At 43.4% G+C, this 20,896-nt stretch overlaps 1 protein-coding gene across 1 annotated transcript in view; it reads right to left on the bottom strand.

The window, feature by feature from the left end:
• Positions 1–20,896, bottom strand: part of Tango6 (transport and golgi organization 6 homolog) — a 167,819-nt gene that overhangs the window by 137,707 nt on the left and 9,216 nt on the right. The window contains exons 4-7 of the mRNA XM_036188684.1: positions 20,007–20,148; positions 18,662–18,798; positions 16,015–16,177; positions 12,273–12,355 (exon numbers count right to left, since the gene is read on the bottom strand). Coding sequence (XP_036044577.1) covers positions 12,273–12,355; positions 16,015–16,177; positions 18,662–18,798; positions 20,007–20,148 — 525 coding nt within the window. The remainder of the gene's footprint in view (positions 1–12,272; positions 12,356–16,014; positions 16,178–18,661; positions 18,799–20,006; positions 20,149–20,896) is intronic.

Here is a 20,896-nt window from a genome sequence, read left to right as displayed (position 1 = left end):
TCGTCCCTTTGGCTTAACTTGATGAATGGTATTTCATTGATATTTCAAAGAAGTCAATGCTTCTGCTTGATACATACACAGTTATCACCTCTTTTCCAACATCAATAGTATTCTTTCGTGAACTGAGCCCAAGTCTATATCTGCCAAGCTTCCTTGATGGAAAATAGTAAATAGTTCTGTCTTTCCATAAGTCCTGGACTGACTGGGACAATAATTAAAAGTCAGGCATGGGAGTAAACACCTTTGATCCTAGCACTCAGGAGGCGGAGGCAGGAGGATCGCTATAAAGTTCAAGGCCAATCTGGTCTACATAGAGAAATCCAGGACTACACAGAAATACCCTGCCTCAAAAAAAAAAAAAAAAAAAAAAAGGAAGGAAGGAAGGAAATCCAACTTCTTTTGTGTTCTGTAAAAATTGTGCTATTTTGCTACATCTTAATGACCAGACTGGGTGCTACAGATGTAAGGCAGGCAATACTACTCATTTAATTTTTCTTTATTACACCAGGCAGTGGTGACACAGGCCTCTAATCCCAGCTAGTACTGGGGAGGCAGAGGCAGGGAGATCTCTGAGTTCAAGACCAGCCTGATCTACAGAATGAGTTCCACGACAGCCAGGACTACACAAAAAAACCCTGTCTCAAAAAAAGAAAATATTTTTTAAAAATATATTAAATTTTATTTACTTGTGCATGTGTGGATGATCATGTGTGGGCATGTGTAGTATATATGTGTGTGTATGTGTGCATGAGTATGGACATGCACGTGTGCAGCATACATGTCAAAATCAGATTATTATTTGCAGGAGTCAATTCTCTCCTTCCATATTAATTTTTGGAATTGAACTCAGTCCATCGGATATAGTGGCAAGCAAGTGCCTTTACTCAATTAGCCATCTTGCTGGCCCCAACAGTACATTTCAAATGACCCAGCTCAGGGCTGGAGAGATGGTTCAGCAGTTAGGAGCACTTGCTGCTCTTACAGAGGACCAGGGTTCGATTTCCAGCACCTACATTGTGATTCACAACTGTCTGCAACTCGAGTTTCATGGGATCCAAAGACCTCTTCTGACCTTCACAGGCACCAAGTTCACTTAACGACATGCAGGCAAAACACACATACACATAAAAAACAAGTTTAAAAAATTGTTTTTACATTTTGCTGTTTCAAATATTTATTGAAACATCTAAACTTTCAACTTGATCAAGGTGTAACAGATTTGTTTTCTGTTCTATCTGTCCTGGTGCTAAAGAGAATACCCTGTTTGGTTGAAAGTTTGCCTGGTTACTCATAGTATTTACAGAAGTAAAGATCACTAACAAAATGCTAAGGGATGTAAAGCTGAAGCAGGGAAGGGAAAGACGGATTCTGAAGGTGGAATCTTCTGCTTTAGGGTGAGTGGAAGAGTGCTGTGGTTTTTCAGATGAGTTGAGGGATAAAACTTAGAGGCTAGTGTGGAGCTACGAAAGCCAAAATGGATGGCTCAAAGCAGGTTAGACTGAGGATACAAAGTAGTACAGATGACCCTATGGAGTCTGGGATTTCTGGTCCCTTTCAGGAGATTTCCACATTCCTCTCTGACTGCTTCTCAGCTTTTGAAGGTGTGTGTTAATTTCTCCAGTCCTTCACACCTTTATCCAGGTCCAGAGGATTACTGTACAATGAAGGGTAGATCTGCATTTCTGGACATTCTTCAGTATGTTCACACTGAACACTACCAGTACTCTCTGCTTGAATGGCAGGTCCCTGAAGGCAGGGCTGGCCCTCAATTATTCCTATATCAACCTGGCAAAGCATCTGCATTCAGTAGGCAGTGGCACATACTCCGTAGGTACTGCTATACATTTCAGTAGGTACTGCTATACATTTCAGTAGGTACTGCTATACACTCAGTAGGTACTGCTATACACTCAGTAGGCACTGCTATACACTCAGTAGGCACTGCTATACACTCAGTAGGCACTGCTATACACTCAGTAGGCACTGCTATACACTCAGTAGGTACTGCTATACATTTCAGTAGGTACTGCTATACACTCAGTAGGCACTGCTATACACTCAGTAGGCACTGCTATACACTCAGTAGGCACTGCTATACACTCAGTAGGTACTGCTATACACTCAGTAGGCACTGCTATACACTCAGTAGGCACTGCTATACACTCAGTAGGTACTGCTATACATTTCAGTAGGCACTGCTATACACTCAGTAGGTACTGCTATACACTCAGTAGGCACTGCTATACACTCAGTAGGTACTGCTATACATTTCAGTAGGTACTGCTATACACTCAGTAGGCACTGCTATACACTCAGTAGGCACTGCTATACACTCAGTAGGCACTGCTATACACTCAGTAGGTACTGCTATACACTCAGTAGGCACTGCTATACATTTCAGTAGGCACTGCTATACACTCAGTAGGCACTGCTATACACTCAGTAGACACTGCTATACACTCAGTAGGCACTGCTATACACTCAGTAGACACTGCTATACACTCAGTAGACACTGCTATACACTCAGTAGGCACTGCTATACACTCAGTAGGCACTGCTATACACTCAGTAGGCACTGCTATACACTCAGTAGGCACTGCTATACACTCAGTAAGCACTGCTATACATTTCAGTAGGCACTGCTATACATTTCAGTAGGTACTGCTATACACTCAGTAGGTACTGCTATACATTTCAGTAGGCACTGCTATACACTCAGTAGGTACTGCTATACACACAGTAGGCACTGGTACATACTCTTGAGAATAACTAGAGAAAAGACACAGTGAGCAAAAGAACTTGGTTTTTTATTTTCTCAACCAATCTACTTATATGAAGAAGTTGTAATGTCCTGCATCTTTTTTTGTTTAGTTGGGTAGGCGCTCATGTTGCCCAGGCTAACCTCTAACTCACTATGAACTTGCTTTTGTTTTGTTTTGGTGGTGGTTGTTGTTTGTTTGAGCCAGGGTCTTATTATGTAACCCTAGCTGTCCTGGATCTCACTGTGTAGACCAGGCTGGCCTCTAACTTAGAGATCCGCCTGCCTCTGCCCCCCAAGAGCTGGGATTAAAGATGAGCACCACCATGCCTGGTTTTTTGTTTTGTTTTTATTTTTGATTTATTTATTTTTTACTATGAACTTTCTAATCCTCCTGATTCCACCTCTCCCGTGCTGGGATTGAGTGTGCTACCACACAAAGTTGATGTGCTATGCTGGGGATGAAACCCATCCTGGCAACTTAGCCACATTCCCCAGCCATCTCTTTACCAAACTATAGAGCTATAGACTACTCGATAAGTGCTAATTAACTTAACAGGATTATAGAACCTCAACTTCGGAAGGAAAACTGAACATAAGGCTAGATTTTATACTGATCAGTTTATCCATAGTTTTAACAGCTAGGGTATTTCCAGTAGAATTTGCTAGAAATTTAGATTGTAAGAGAAAGGCAGGGGAAAGGTCAAACAATCATGTGTTTCTGTTTCAGAAAAAACAAACTAGAAAGGCATCCACACAAACTACACTCTCATTTCAGAAACTGTCACTACAGTCTTGTGTTACGTGTATGAGTGTGTCTGTGGTGCTCACAGAAGCCAGAGCGGCTGAATGCCCCTGGAGCTGGAGTCCCAGGTACCTGTGAGCCCCTGACAAGGATGCAAGGAATCTGACCCTGGTCCCTGCCGAGCAGCAGATTCCGAACTGCAGAGCAGTCCTTATTACTAGAGTCTTGAGCACAGCCCTCAGAACGTACTCTAGCTACTGAGGACTAGGGAGCCAGGAGATAGGGAACTTGGATGTGAATTCTGATTCTGCTACCTCCGAGGTTGCCCAAAATCACACACTGAATAAATATGGATACAGTTTTTTTTGGTTTTTTTTTTTTGAGACAGACTGTCCTTCAACTCACAGAAATCAACCTTCCTCTGCCTGTGCCTCTCAAATGCTGAGATTAAAGACACCATGCCTGAAGGATAAGACATTTTTGAAAGGTTGTTTGCTTGCTTGGATATTTTTATTTAAGTAACCTTTTTGTGTGTATGTAAATATGTCTATATGCCACATGTGCTTGGGCACCCATGGAAACTAGAAAAGGGATTGAGATCCCCTACAGCTGTAATTCCAGGCAGCTTTGAGCCATGGGATGTGGGTGCTGGGAACCAAACTCCAGTCCTTTGGAAGAGCAGTATGTACTCCACCACTGAGCCTCTTTTTAGCCACATTTGTGGTGTTTTTAAGATAGAATCTTACCATGTAGCTCCCACTGGGCCAATACTCACTGACTAGGTAGCCCAAGGTGACCTTGAATTCACAGTAATCCTCCTGCCTCTGCTTCCTAAATGCTGGGATCACAGCCTCACACCATCATGAAAATGCTTTGTTTTGATTTGGGACTGGGGATCCACCCAGGGCTTCTTGCATGCTAGACAAATAATCTACCATTGAACTACAGCTCCAGAGACATTAGAATATTTCAGGTTTTTTTTCACTATGTGTATGAGTACACATTTGTACGTGTACCACATCTGTGTATGTGCACCACATCTGTGCCAGTGCCTAAGGAAGTCAGAAGTGGGTCTTTGATCCCTGAGACTAGAATTACAAGCAGTTGTGAGCCATGATGTGGATACTGGTATTGAACCCAGGTCCTCTCCATGAGCAGCCTGTGTTCTTAACTGCTGAGCCATCTCTCCAGCCCCTCTGTCTCAGGTTTTACACTTATCATATAGGTATTAAGTTTTCAGAATAAGGGCCAATTATGATAGTTCATGTTTTAAGTAAAATGCACAGCTACATACAAATGTAAGCTTAATTTTATGCTTTAAAAAATTTTTTTTTGGTTGGCATTTTTTGAGACAGTGTTTCTCTGTGTAGTTTTGGTTCCTGTCCTGGATCTCGCTCTGTAGACCAGGCTGGCCTCGAACTCACAGAGATCCACCTGCCTCTGCCTCCCAAGAGCTGGGATTACAGGCATGTGCCACCACCACCCGGCTTAAAATTATTTTTGATACCACAATAAATGAAACTGTTGTCCTAATGTATGACTTCATCTTAATACAATCATGATGGGGTTACTCAGAATCAGATGGAATTGAGATGACTGAATAAAACATTGAAATTTAGCACAGGCTGGATCTTGATTTTATCTGTTAAAGACTGAGCGAGTCAAATGCTGCCCTCAACTGCAGTACAGGGGACCTTTCGGATAGTGGCATTCCAGAACTTTTAATGCACTTGCTGAGTTTAATTAAGACATGAGAAGAAAAAGAACAAGGCTGTTACCTAATATAGCAAGTACTTTGCACTGTGCAAGCTTTCAGAACATATTGCCTAAAACAGTCTTTTTTTAAAACATAGTTTCTTTAAGCCAAAAAGGAACTGACAGTTTTTTGAGCACTTATGTGCTACAGTATGCTATGAACCTACCAAAAGTTACCTTACTTCACCGGGCATGGTGGCACATGCTTGTAAAATCAGCACTTGGGAAGTGGAGGAAAAAGATGAGGAGCTTAAGGCCAGCCTGACTACATGGGATCACATATCAAAAACAAACAAACAAAGTTACCTTTTCATTCCTACAATTCAAAGAGTAAAAATGCCACCTAAGGTCACACAACTAAGTCCTTCAGAGGTCAGACCGGAACCTACATGTTTGGAGGACCCGGCATCTCTACTACACTACACCACAGACTCAGAACTGATAACCTAACACCTGTCACTCCCACAGCTTTAAAGGATACTTCTGTTGGTCCTTTGCTTGAATTTAAAGATCATAGTTCAATCACTGGTGGAAATTTCCAAAACGACCTGCTTCTAGGAAGGGGCTAGTGAGAGAAACCATTCCCCTAGAAAGCCTTAAAACTTCTTAAATTTGAGGCCGGGCAGTGGTGGCACATGCCTGTAATCCCAGCACTCGGGAGGCAGAGGCAGGTGGATCTCTGTGAGTTCGAGGCCAGCCTGGTCTACAGAGCGAGCTCCAGGACAGGCGCACACACACACACACACACAGTGGGGAGATTGTTTGATTATTCCTGCTAGTCACTATCTGTGAGCTCTGGAAGAAATCACTTGAATTTTTTGGATTTTCTTTCTTATTTTTGAAATATATATTTTAGATTTATTTTATATTCATGAACAGTTTTCCTACATACACATCTATGTACCAAGTACATGCCTGGTACCCACAGAGGTCAGAAGTAGGCATCGGATCTCCTGGAAGTCGAGTTACAGACATTTGTGAGCCACCATGTGGGTGTTGGGAACTGAACCTGGTTCCTCTGTAAGAAAAACCAGTACTCTTAACCACTGAGCCAGCTCTCCAGCCCTTCCTTTCTTTTTTACAAAATGCAAAGTTAATTTATGAAAACTCATAAAATGTACAGTATTAAGAACAGAATCTACTATAAACTGTGGATTAAAGTAATACTGATGTGTTCAAGACCCAGCATGGCATAATCAGGCATTGTGCTGGACACCTGTAATCCCAGCACTTGAAAGGCACAGGCAGGAGAATCAGAAATTCAAGGTAATCCCCAGCTATATATTGAGCTGAAGGCCTGCCTGGGCTACATGACAGAGACTCTGTCTCAAACAAACAACAAAAAATTATATAGAAAGATATGCCCAGGCTATCTGCAAATTGAACCCTTTTACATGAGAGACTTAAATATACTTAAGTAAATTTTCAAAACTTTAGGAATCCTTCAGCTAGTCCCCCAGAGATCTCAGAAGCAATTATAAAGTCTGTATTTTTTTAAAAATAGTTTTTCTAGATTTTTTCTAAAGGTCCTTCTCATCTAAGTTTCTATTATTCCAACTTTCTCTATAAGACTAATTAAAAATTCAGAGAGGAGTCAAATGCCCAATCTGACAAAGCAACTGTAATTAGAAATTCGCTACATTTGATGGGAAAAACGACTTGGATAATTAAAGTCAAGATCCACCGAATCTGGAAACAGAGATAAAATGGAAATGAGGAAATACAGGAGAAATGAATTAACTATCTCCCAGTCTTTTCTACATAGTATTTCTTCTGCTATAATTAATACTTCAGGAAAACCCTTCTCCCCGTGTGAGTGAGGCTGTGGTCAGTCTGCTGAGGAGCAGACCACGTGCAAATAGGAAAATACCGTGAGTTTCCTGTGCTAACCAGACACCTGGGCCTGTTCACCTCCCCAGGCAAAGAAAACACGAAATCACTTTGCCAGGAGCACAAAAGAAAGCAAGCACTGTGGCCTGCTCCCCAGACACTCCTTAGGGAGTGTGACTCAGCCAAGTCACTTGAACTGCCACTCAGTCATTCCTGGGTATAGCTAATTTACAGGATGAAAGGCACAGAGCACAGAAGTGAGAACTGCTTAGAGGAAATACAAATGAGTATCTAGCATCTACTTGGCCACTGAGGGCGCTCCGCCTGGCCCACCAGAGCTATCACAAAGTGCCCTCTCTCTGCTATAGAAGGATAAAAGTGTAGAGAGGTCTTCCTTACTCCCACCTGATGTGCCACAGAACAAAATCAAAACAAAATTTAAAAATTAGAAAGTTAAGAGCTTTGTTACAGACAGCTGTGAGCTGCCATGTGGGTGCTGGGAATTGAACCTGGGTCTTCTGGAAGAGCAGTCAGTGCTCTTAATCACCGACTCATCTCACCAGGCCCAAGTTGAACGATTTCAGAAGGACACACGCAGGTAATCCCTGCCTTTAAACCATGTGTAACAGGCCAGTCTGGAGGCACATGCCAGATCCCTTTGGAAGGCCCTAAAAATACCTTCCCAGGTGTGGGGGCACAGTCTCTAATCCCAGCACTCAGAGGGCTGAGGCAGGTGGATGACGGGCTCAAGTCTACCTGGGCTGTGCAGTAAGAAACAAAGGTAAACTTGGCCCTGGAAGCTCAGACACAGAGCTCGGCTAGTATGGCCTGAGAACACCACCAAACCAATATGAATTTTATGGCGTGAATAATATCTCAAAATACATAAAAAAAAAATCAACAGACATGCAAGTAAGCAAGAAGGCAGAACCCATAACCAGAAAAGGAAATTAAAGCTAGGTAGGGTTGTGCAATCGAGGCCAGCCTGGTCTAGAGTGAGTTGCAGGACAGCCAGGGCTACACAGAGAAACCCTGTCTCAAAAAACAAAGTCAAAAACAAAAAGAAGAAAGAGAGAGACAAAGAAAGAAAGAAAAATAAAACAATAGGATTGATCTCTCCAAAACAAGGTTGGTCCCCTCAAAAGGAGATTGACTCCAGAAAAAGGAGGCAGAAGAGAAGGCCCTGTAATCATCAAGAGGACCCGAGTTCAATTCCCAGAACGCACATGGCAGCTCACAACCATTCGTAATCCCAGACCCAGGGGATCTGATGCTCTCCTCTGGCCTCCAAGGGCACTGCATGCAAGTGGTACATAGACACAAGCAGACAAAACACCCATACACATACAAAAACATGTTTTTAAAGAGAGAGTAGAATTAGAAGATAAAGATATTGAAACTATTGTAAAAGTGTATCTGTATTTTCAAAAGAGTAAAGAAAAGATGATCAAGATAAGGGTATTGCAAGATAGAATAAATTCAAGGCTAGCATGGACTAGCATGGGTGAGAGATCCTGCCTCAAAGGGAGAAATCATGCTAAGACCACATACCATGTGGTTTCCTTTAGGTGAATCTACACAGGCAGAAAGTAGAAGAATGGTTGCTTAGGGCTGAGGGCGGGTAGAGAGTAAGGAATGCTAGCTAATGAATGTGAACGATTTTTCTAAAATTATAGTGTGATCATGGCTGCACAACCCTGAACTGTGCACTTTAAATGAGCGCACTATACATTGTGTGGACTTTATCTCAGTAAACCTATTAGCAGAAGGAACAGAGAGAAAAACAGCTGGAACTGTTCCCAGATGCCTCTTGGAAACTAAACAGCCTCTTGCTACTCATCAAGAGGCTGGATCAATTCAGGCTGTCCAGATGTCTTCCTCATTTCCTGCGTGTAAACTGTACACTATAATTTAGTATTAACAGAATGTTAATAAAGATTACACTCCTTTTGTTGCTAAATTCCACAGTGTTTGCTATTTTCCTCCAGCATACACATTTCCTCTGTCTTCCAACTGCAGCTGAACTGCCAAAACCTTGCAGGGAGCAATTACCGGCTCCAAAGTCCCTGCCTTCACTGTAGAGCGGGTCAGACTCAGAAAACTCATGACTGACTTTCCTCCTCAAAGGGGTCTTCATTGTTGTTTTTTTTTGGGGGGGGGGGGCAGCAGAGTTTGAGATCACTGTGTGCACTAGCTGGGCTGGAACTCACTTTGTAAACCAGGCTGCCCTTGAATTCACAGAAACTGGCCTGCCTCTGCTTCCAGAGTGCTGAGATTAAAGACATGAGCCACAGGACTCAAAGAGGTACTGGATTTCCTGGAATTAGAGTTACAGATGGTTGGGAGCCACCATGTGGGTGCTGAAAATTGAAGCCAGGTCCTCTGGAAAAGCAGCCTGTGCTCTCAACTGTTGAGCCATCTCTCCAGCCCTGTTTGTTTGTTCTTGTTTTGCTTTAAGCAATCGCTTTTGGAAACTGAAGGTCCCAACAGCATTGTGCCGGCTCTGGTGAAGCCACCCCAATCCCAAGCTCCATCACATGGAACTTGGCACATGGCACAGTAACAGAGGGCATGTGACAGGGAGATCATCAGGGAGGGGACAGGCTTGTTCTTCCCTAGCAACTCTCTCTAAGAACGACCTAGGGTTCCACAAAACTACATCAGTCTCTTCTGAGAGTAATGCCCCAACTGCCTTTCATCAGGCTTATGTTCTCTAGAGGGTCCCATGTAGCCAGGCTGGCCTCTGACTATGTAGCTGAGGATGACTTAGAACTTTTGATCCTCCTGCCTCAGCTTCCCAAATGCAAGGGTTATAGGCATGTGCCACCACTCAGACTTAGGCACCATCTCTTTTGTTTTGGTTTTTTGAGACAGGGTTTCTCTGTGTAGCTTTGTGTCTTTCTTGGAACTCACTCTGTAGACCAGACTGGCCTCGAACTCACAGAGATCACCCTGCCTCTGCCTCCTCAGTGCTGGGATTAAAGGCGTGCGCCACCACTGCCCAGCTAGGCACTATCTCTAAAGTGTTCCATACCACCTCCCAAATATTGCCATACTAAAGACAAAACTTCCACCACATGAACCCTTGGGGAACACACTTAAACTATAACCTAACTGTGGGAGCCCACAAAGGTTTCCTAGTGAGATCTGAGCTTGCTTTACACAACAGGGCTGCATAAAGATTGACCATGTGTGTGGTTACCAGGTGTTTGGAAGGGTCTGCATTTGGCTGTGTTAGGGGAAGGTCTTTTACTCCACCACTTGGCATTTCTATAAATTGCCCTTTAGAAGAAACAGAAGGGTCTGGTGGGTTTTGATCCAGGCCCTCCAGAGGCTCTCCTGTGTTTCTAACTGTCTCTCTCCCCTCTATATTTCTATCTAAATATTTCTTATTTCTTCCTACTCAAGAGTACCCTGGGTAAAAAAATAGGGGCGGGCAAAAAGTGGGGGCGGGCCCCCCACACCTAACCATATCACATACAGAAACATCTACATGAATGTCCAAAGCAACACTAGTCATAACAGCTGATGAGTGGGCAAGCAAAAATGTGGTCTACTAATATAATAGAGTATTATTTGGTAATAAAAATGAATAAAGATAGATCCACACTGTGATAGAGAATAACTTTAAAACATACCAAATGCAGCCAGGCACTGGTGGTGCACGCCTTTAAACCCAGCACTTGGGAGGCAGAGCCAGGCGGATCTCTGTGAGTTCGAGGCCAGCCTGGGCTACCATGTGAGATCCAGGAAAGGCACAAAGCTACACAGAGAAACCCTGTCTCGAAAAAACAAACCAAACAAACAAACAAACAACAACAACAAAAAAAAAAACATACCAAATGTAAGAGCCAATCACAAATATCATATATTATAACCTTAATTTATATGCAATGTCCAGAACAGGTAAATCTATAGAGATGGAAGACAGGCAAGTGGTTCCCTGGGGCCCAGAGGATTGGGAAGTGGTAATAGAGGAATTTGGGAGTGACAGCTAAGCAGTTCTGGGAGTTTCTCTGCAGCAATAAAATGCTAACATTAATTATGCTAATGCTTACACAAATCTATGAGTTTAAAAGCCATTGATTGAGGGCTGGAGAGATGGCTCAGAGGTTAAGAGCACTGGCTGTTCTTCCAGAGGTCCTGAGTCCAATTCCCGGCAACCACATGGTGACTCACAACCATCTGTAATGAGATCTAGCGCCCTCTTCTGGCCTGCAGAACACTGTATATATAATAAATAAATCTTAAAAGCCATTGATTGTTATTTTTATTTATAAATGTGTGAACTGTATGTATATGTCATAAGCTGTTAAAAGAAAAAAATTTACTATACACCCAAAGGTTTACCAACTAATTAATGACTAAACAAAATGTGGTATGTCATGCAATAGATAAATAAATGAATATTATTTAGCAGTAAAAAGGTATAAAAATGAACATGCATATAGAATCCACATTCTCAACTTCAAATCACTACAGTTTCATTTCTTTCTTGCTTGATTTTTTTTTTTTTTCAGAAAATAGGGGCTGATGCTGCCATTTATAAACTAAGCAAAGTTCTGTCTACTGATGTAGACAGACATATTTTCAAATAAAAAAAATAGAAGACTTTTTTTTTTCAGTATGAAAGGGGAAGGAGATGATGACAGGGTCTCACTGTGAAGCCCTGGCCAGCCTGGAACTTGTTACCTCAACCAGGGTGGCTCTGAACTTTGAATGATTCTCCTACCCCTATCTCCCGAGAGTAGGGATTACAGACGTATACCTCCAGAGCCAGTTAGTCAGACAAACTGTTTTCATTTTTTTAAGATTATTATTTTTAATTATGTGTGTGTGTGCCTCTGTATGTGGGTATGTGCCGGTGCCTGAGGAGCCCAGAGGTATTGGATTCCCTGGAACCAGAATTACAGGCGTTGTGAACCAACTACCATGGGTGCTGGAAACAGACCTGTAAAAGCAGTATGCAGCATATGTTTTTACCAGGTGAACCATCCCTCCAGCCTCTATGCATTCAAATTCTTGAAGTACTTGTTAAAAGGCAAAATTACAGATACAGATCAGTGGTAGATGCTTGCTAGCAGGAGGTCTGCGTTCCAAGTCCAGAGCCTCCAAAAAGCTAAAGGTCTTCAAGCACTAAATATGAACATTTAACTAGCAATATCAGCAACTTGAATTACCAACCTTAAACACATCTTCAACACATCGACTAAGTTCTTCCTCAGTCACCAAAATAGTTCCTGGCACCATATCACTCTCTGGAATCTCTTTGAAAACAAACAAAATTAACTCCATTACTTTTCTGAACAGAAGACACTACTAAAACAAAGTTTTAATAGTAAAATAGTCCAAGTAAGACCAGAAAATTAGCATTACCACTATACAACACACCATTTATATGTGATATCCAAGGACTCTAAGGTGCTACTGATGAGGTCAGATCTTGTTTAGGGAAAAAAAGAGTTCTAAAGCAGTGGACTTTGGTCCTTTTTTGTTGTTGTTTTTTGTTTTTTCAAGACAGGGTTTCTCTGTGTAGTTTTGGTGCCTGTCCTGGAACTCACTCTGTAGACCAGGCTGGCCTCGAACTCACAGAGATCCACCTGCCTCTGCCTCCCGAGTGCTGGGATTAAAGGTGTGCGCCACCACCGCCCGGCGGACTTTTGTCTTTTTAATGGAGTATTAAAAGAGCTGCTAGGGTGGCATATGCCTATAACCTCAACACTTGCAAAGCCAACAGACAACACAGCTGAGTTTGAAGCCATCCTGTGCTCTATTGCTCTAAAGCATGAACTGTTTCCAAAATCCAAAAATTGGAGTTAGAGATATGGCTCACTGGTTAAGAGCACTTGCTGCTTTTTCAGAGGACCCAGGTTGTTCCCAACACTCACTTGGTGGCTAGCAACTACCCATAATTCCAGTTCCAGGGATCTGATGCCCTCTTTTGGTCTCCTCGGGCACTGCACGCATGTGGTGCACAGACATACATGCAGGAAAAATGCTTACATACTTTAAAAAATAATAAATGTTTTAAAAAAATGAAAACCCAAACGTAACAGAAGTCTCTCAGTCACACCTGGCCCCCCCACAGTCCAGACAAATCTCTCTCAACCATGGTCCCACAGCTGCTCGGACCCAAGTCAACACACAGAGGCTTGTATTAACTACAAACTGTGTGGCCTATTATTTCAACTTCTTGCTAACTAGCTCTTTCAGATAAAAAGCTCTTCAGGAATATATTTTGATTCTATATTGTACTTTATGAAAGTTAAAAATTGGGCTGGGTAGTGCTGGCACATACCTTTGATCCCAGCACTTTGGAGGCAGAGGCAGGCAGATCTCTGTAAATTTGAGGACAGCTTGGTCTACAGAGCAAGTTCCAGGACAGCCAATGCTACACACCTTGTCTCAAAATACTGAGGGAAAATAAATAAATAAACAAATAAATAAACAAATAAACAAATAAATAAAAGAAATTTTCTTCTCTTTTCTTCCCTCCCCCCCCCAAAAGAATCTCGTGTAGCCCAAGCTGGCCTTGAACTCCTTATGTAGCCAAGGATGACCTTAGTCTTCTGCCTCCATCTCCCAAGTGCTAGGATTCCAGGTGTGGGCCACTATGCTCAGTTTCTGAAGTACTGGGCACTGAACCAAGAGCTTTCTGCTAGCTAAGTAAGAACTCTTCCCACTGGAGAGAGAGTTGTTTTTGTTGGGAAAGTTTTACTCTGTAGCTCAGACTAACCTCAAATGCATGATCCTCCTGTCAAGTGCTAGGATACAGGAATATGCTACCATGGTCAAAGTGTTTTTTTGTTTTGTTTTTTGTTTGTTTGTTTGTTTTTTCTACAGGGTTTCTCTGTGTAGCTTTGCACCTTTCCTGGAACTCGCTTGCTAGACCAGGCTGGCCTCAAACTCACAGAGATCCACCTGCCTCTGCCTCCCAAGTGCTGGGATTATAGGTGTGCGCCACCACCGCCCAGCTAAAGTGTTCTTTTTTATTTTATTTTTTTAAGATTTACTTATTTATTATGTATACAGTGTTCTGTCTGAACATATCCCTGCAGGCCAGAAGAGGGCGCCAGATCTCATTACGGATGATTGTGAGCCACCATGTGGGTGCTGGGATCTGAACTTAGGTCCTCTGCAATGACAGTTAGTGCTCCTAACTACTGGGCTATCTCATCAGCCATCCCTGAAATTTTTTGGTGGTGGTGGGGCCTCATACATATCTGGGCAAGAGAATACCATAATGCAATGCACATGTGGAAGTCAGAGGGCAAATTGGAGGAGTCAGGTCTCTCCTTCCACCCTCTGGGTCTCAGGGCTGAAATCGGGTCAATAGGCTTGGTAGCAAGGGTCTTTACCTTCCGAGCTGTCTTGCAGGCCCCTCAAAGTTGTGTGAGTTTTTTTTTTTTTTTTTTTTTTTTAATGTAAAGAAAACAAAACAAAAACCATATGCCTATCTTAAAGACTAAGAAAATGTGATCATTCATAACTGCCACATAGGGGGCTGGAGGGATGGCTCAGTGGTTAACAGCACTGGCTGCTCTTCCAAGGGTCCTGAGTTCCCAGCACCCACATGGCAGCTCACAACTGTCTGTAACTCCAGTTCCAGGGGATCCAACACCCTCATACAGGCAAATCAGTGTACATGAAATAAAAATAAATAAATCATTTTTAAAAAATTGGCACACAGGACTGAAAATGGGAAAACAAAGTATTGCTAAGAAAGCCTCCTCCTGAGACTTCTCAGTGGCAATGATTGGCAATGATGCCCATATGTAGGACTGGACACATTCTCACCAGCCTGCTGGCCCAAAGACTGAGGTAGACAGATCAGAAGTTCAAGGCCAGCTGGAGGAACTTAAGACCTGTGGCTAAATTTAAAAAATGGGGGGTCAGGGGATGGGCTATAGTTCAGTCATAAAGCACTAGCCTAGCATCACAAGACTCTAGGCCCAATCTTCTAGCACCATCAAGGCCTCAAAAGGAATTAGTCATTTTCTTACGTAGTCCTTTTTGTTACCAGTAGATGACATGTGCAAAACATGTAAACAATGTTGCAAATGTAATAAAACACAGGAAGAAATCCTGTTCCTGGAAGGAACAGACCAGGTCCAGAACAAGCCCTGACAATGTTGTATCCATATAAAATTTCCAAGTGTGATCACTGTTCAATGGTCAAGAAACTGACCTTGGCTGATCCCAGCACTTGGGAGGCAGAGGCAGCCGGATCTCTGTGAGTTCGAGGCCAGCCTGATCTACAGAGTGAGATTCAGGAAAGGCGCAAAGCTACATAGAGAAACCCTGTCTTGGAAAAAAAAAAAAAAAAAAGAAAGAAAGAAAGAAACAAACAAACAAACAAACAAACAAACTGACCTTGTTTTCTTTACTTTCTAAAATCACCTTCCCTTATTCTTATTTGTATGTCCACCCCTTGCTCACCTGCCTGCACAACCCACATGTGGAGGTCAGAGGACAACTTCTCCTTCTACCAGTTGGGTCTTAGGGACCAAACTCAAGATGTCAGGGTTGACAGCAAGCACCATTACCCACTGGGCTGGTCCTTTTTAAAATTGAGAGTTTGTTTTTTTTTTAAGTTTTTGAAAAGCCAGAAACTGACATTTTTCTTTGAAGATTTATGCGGAAAGATTTAGGAGTGACATGTCATCACGTCTACAACTAACTTTCAAATGTTCCATAAAAAACCACATTCATGTGTGTAGAGAGAAATGAAGCAAATGTGACCAAAATGGGAACAGTTGGTGACTCTGGTGAAGTTTGTCCGAGTGACTCAATATTCTCTTCTTGGAACTTGGGAGAAGTAAAGTTTTCCAAGTAAAAAGCGAGGCAGGAGGAGGAAAACTGCAGACCCCAGACTTCAACCCTGTGAGTTTGAACTGGAGGAGGCACACCCAGCTCCCTCCCTTACCTGCAGTGCTCAAGCATCGATGTAGAGGAGCAAGCATGGGCCGAAGCAAATACTCTGGGGCCAGTTCCGGGCGTTCCCTCAACATAGTTATGAAGGTGGTGGTGGCCACTCTCTGAAACTGGCGTGCTGTCAATTTATCTTGAAAATGGAATAAGTCCAGAATCTACAATAAAAATCAACAGCACATAAGAGGAAAAAAGGCGTTTATATTTTTTAATTTTTAAAAATGTGAATGGGTATTTTACACGCGTGTGTCTGTGTATCACAGGCATGCTGTGCCATGGAAGCCAGTGGGGGCATCAGATCCTCTGGGACTGAACTTCTGGAGGGCTAGTTCCTATGTGGGTGCTGAAATTAAACCTGGGTTCTATGCAAGAACAATCAGTGTTCTTTTTTTTTTTTTGGTTTGGTTTTTTTTTTCGAGACAGGGTTTCTCTGTGTAGCTTTGTACCTTTCCTGGAACTTACTCTGTAGCCCAGATTGGCCTTGAACTCACAGAGATCCGCCTGGCTCTGCCTCCCGAGTGCTGGAATTAAAGGCATGTGCCACCACCACCTGGCACAACCAGTGTTCTTAACTGCTAAGCCATCTCTCCAGTACAAAAAAGCATTTATTTAAGCCAAAATTCTGAAACCACTGAGAGGCTGCTGAATACTGAGTTGACAGAACTGTGTTAATCTAACAACCAAACGTCAAGGGTGTGATTTAAAGAGGCTATGGTGGTGATGATGGTGGCACTCTGGGGTTTTTGTTTTGTTTTTTGCTTGGGGAACTTCGGTAGGCAGCATTTGAGACAGGGTCTCACTGTGTAGCCCTGGTTGTCCTGGAACTTGTTATATAGACCAGGAGCAGAGATGTATGTGTATGTACAACACATAAACTCAAAGATCCATCTGTCTCTCCCTCCTGAGTGCTTGGATTAAAAGTGTATGCCATCATCTGTGGCCAAGATTTATTTTTAGTGTGTGTGTGTGTGTGTGTGTGTGTGTGTGTGTGTGTGTGTGTGTGCGTGCGCGCGCGCCCTTGAGGGCTAGTAGAGGATGTCAGATCCTCTGGTACTGGAGTTACAGGGTTTTGTGAGAGGCCTGACATGGGCTGAGAACCAAACTCGGGTCCTGTGAGAGAGCAACAATCACTCTTCAGCATAAGCCATCCTTCCAGCCCAGTTTTTCCTTTTTAAATTGTTACCATGTTAATTTACTGCATTTAACACTTAAGATGTTCTATTTTAAAAACTAAAAACATACAATTAGATATAATGAACCAGGTGAAGTTTTGGTGAGGCTTTTTTATTTCCAATAGTGAAGTTCAAACTCAAGAGATCTGCCTGTCTCAACCTCTTCAGTTCTGGGATTATAAGTATGGGCCGCTGTGCCCTGGGTGAGAAATTCTTAAACCTGACAATGGAGTCATACTCTTCCGTGTGTTTTTATTTACTTATTAAGTGCACACCTTGAATCCCAGAACGTGGGAGTCAGAGGCAGGTGGATCTCTGTGAGTTCCAAAACAACCAAGACTACACAGAGACACCCTGTCTTGAAAATCCTGCCCCCCCCCCAAAAAAAAGGAAGAAGGGCCTGGGGCTAGAGAGATGGCTCAGCAGTTAAGAGCACTTACTGCTCTTGGAGAGAACCTGAGTTTGGCTCCTAGCACCCACATTAGGTAGCTCACAAGTGCCTTGTTCCAGTTTGGTTTTCTGTTGTGGTTATAAGACTCTGACCAAGGGCACCCTGTGGAAGGAAAGGGTTTGTCACAGCTTACAGGGGTGTAGTCTATCCTCAAGGGAAGTCAAGTCAGGAACTGAAAGAACTCACAAAGGAAGGAGGAGCGCTACTTACTGGCTTCCTCCTCGTGGCTTGCTCGGCTTGCTTCCTTATACAACTGACGACCGCCTACTCAGGGGTAACACAGCCCACAGTGAGCTGGGCCCTTCCACAACAATCATTAATCAAGAAATGCCCCACAGATCTGCCCACAGGCCAGTCTGAAGGAGGCGATTCCTCAGTCAAGGTTCCTCTTCTCAGCTGACTCTTGTTTGGTGGACAACAGACCAGCTAACACCTGAAACTCAAGCTCTGGGGGACAGGATGGGCATGGGTGCGTGCACGCATTGTGTGTGGAGGAGGAGGAGGAGGAGGAGGAGGAGGAGGAGGAGGAGGAGGAAGAATGGTGGTCCCCACCAGGCACAGTGGTTCAGAACAATAACCCCAGCACTAGGGAGGCTAGGACAGGAGATCACTGCCAACCTGGGTTATATATTGAGTTCTGGGCCAGTCTAGACTCCAGCAACCCTGCCTCAAACAAACAACATAAAAAGAGAAGTCACTCACTAAACAGCAAAATGAAATACTATACCACTCTTCCTTCACTTTTAGAATATTAACTGCCGGGGCTGGAGAGATGGCTCAGAGGTTAAGAGCACTGGCTGTTCTTCCAGAGGTCCTGAGTTCAATTCCCAGCAACCACATGGTGGCTCACAACCATCTACAATAAGAGATCTGGTGCCCTCTTCTAGCCTGCAGACTGAACACTCACTGTATACATAATAAATAACTAAATCTTAAAAAAAAAAAAAAAGACTATTAACTGCCCTGTGTGTTAATTAGCAGGTAATGCTTGAGGGATCAACGGCTACAAGATGATTTACCTGTGGGCAGACGTCCCTGTAGTAGCTCTCTGGGGAAAGAGACTGCTGGGGGCAAGAGGCCAGAACCTTTGCGATCGAGTCACATCTCCTCCAGTCGGCAGCCGTGGCCTCAGCGTCACTCCCACCAGCAGCGCCCGCTGTTAACGGAGAGAGACACAGGCTCACAGCAGTTCCCAGGTAAGTGTGTGTGGTGAAGCTGCCCTCAAATCTGGCATAAGAGATGTTTCTTCTTCTCTACTGGAAACACCATTTTTTAATATTTCATTTATTCTTTTATAACTTCACAAATCTATACAATTTTTTTAATCAAAATGTTCCTATTACCCTCTCTTAATCTCTTCCACCTCCCACCAAAACAATTTCCTTTGAGGAAATCTGAGCTGGGTGTAGTGGTGCATGCCTGCAATCTCTCCTTGGGAGAGGACTATATGCAAGCTTGAGGCCAAACTGGTCTACAGAGCAAGTTTCAGGGTAGTCAGATCTACACAAAAGCCTGTCTCTAAAGGAAAAAAAAAAGCCAGGTGTGGTAAGACATGTCACAAATTTAAAGCTAGCCTGGTCTACATAAAGAGTTTTAGGCCAGCTAGGACTACATAGAAGAAAAAAAAAAAAGAGGGACTAGAGAGATGGCTCAGCAGTAAAGAGCACTGACTGCTCTTCCAGAGGACCCGGGTTCAATTCCCAGCATCCACATGGCAGCTCACAACTGTCTGTGACTCCAGTTCCAGGGCACCCGACACCCTCATACACTAATGCACATAAAATAAAAATAAATAAATTCTTAAAAAGGAAGACGAAGAATTCATTGCTAGTAGACCTAAGAATCAATTATGTTGAGGCAGAAGGAAATATGGATTGAAGTTTGTTTTTTCAAAGGTTTGTTCATTTTATATATTTGTATGATTGTTTTGTTTGCATGATGTATATGCAGTAAAGAGTTGTAAGCCACCACAAGGATGTTCTGGACAAGAACAACCAGTGCTTTTAACCACTGAGCCATCTCTTTAGGACCCTTGTTTTGTTGTTTTGAGACAGGGTCTCAAACAACAGCATGTAGACCAGGTTAGCCTCTAACTCTCGGTACGCCTGAGTGCTGAGGTCATAACCTATGCCAACACACCTGACTTGGGGACCTGATATCCTTACAGCAGCCCTCCAATCTGTATGCCTTTGAGCAAAATCTACTGGAGTTGAGCTCAGTGCCTGCTGTATGCTAGGTACGAGGACTAAGTTGAGCAACACCTCCACACTCAATGAGATTTAAAGGCAAAGACCAGCAATTCACCTGTGACTCTGCCTCAAAGGGGAACAGATACCAGAGTAACAGAAACATGTTATTTCTTACCACCTGCTCCTTCCAAAATGCCCCGGACTACTGCCTGAACACCGTTGGGTCTCATCAACCTTTCAGAGAGCAGCTGCCCACACAGACGCCGGAGCCAAGCTGGGGCCTGACACCTGAGCGGTGTCTTTACATCTGTACAGGACTGCCAAAAGGTGGGGTGAAGTTATAAACTGAGCATCAGTCAAACACATACAGTATGAAGACAGTGTGTGTGTGTGTGTGTGTGTGTGTGTGTGTTTGTGTGTTGGGGAGGTAGCTCAGTGGTGGATCATATGTTTAGTATGTGCAAGGACCTAAGTTTGATAACACCCACAGAGAGAGAGAGAAAGTGTGCAATATTCCCCCTACCCTCTCTCCGTTCAGTGCTAGTAAATGAGCCCAGGGCCTTGTGAAGGGCAGGCAAGCCCCCCCCCTCGCCTTCTCTTACAAAACCCCCTTCAGAACGACATTTTTGGTTTGCTTACTCTCTCTCCCTCTCAGATCCCTGGGAACTAAAGTTACAGGCATTGTGAGCTACCTGATATGGGCACTGGGATCCAAACCTGGGTTCTCACCATTGAGCAGCAGATGTTCTTAACTGATAAGCCATCTCTCTAGCCCCAATCATATTGTTACCTTTTTTAAAAAAACAAAGTCTCACTAAGAACCCTGGCTGACCTGGAACTTGCTAGATAGATCAAGAGGGTCTCTGCCTCCAAAGTGGGATTAAAGGTGTTCACCACCATGCCTGACCTCCAATTTTTTTTCCCTTGAGCCAAGGTTTCTCTGGGTAGCCCTAGCTAGCCTGTAATTCACTTTGTAGACCAGGCTGGTCTTGAACTCACAGAGATCCGCTTGCCTCTGCCTCCTAAGTGCTGGGATTAAAGGTGTGCGCCACCACCGCCCAGGCT

This window comes from Onychomys torridus, chromosome 5 (genome assembly GCF_903995425.1).
Source record: "Onychomys torridus chromosome 5, mOncTor1.1, whole genome shotgun sequence".
In the NCBI taxonomy this organism is placed as follows: domain Eukaryota; kingdom Metazoa; phylum Chordata; class Mammalia; order Rodentia; family Cricetidae; genus Onychomys; species Onychomys torridus.
The sequence above is the reverse complement of the archived record's forward strand: the minus strand, read 5'-3'. Positions and strand labels throughout refer to the sequence as shown.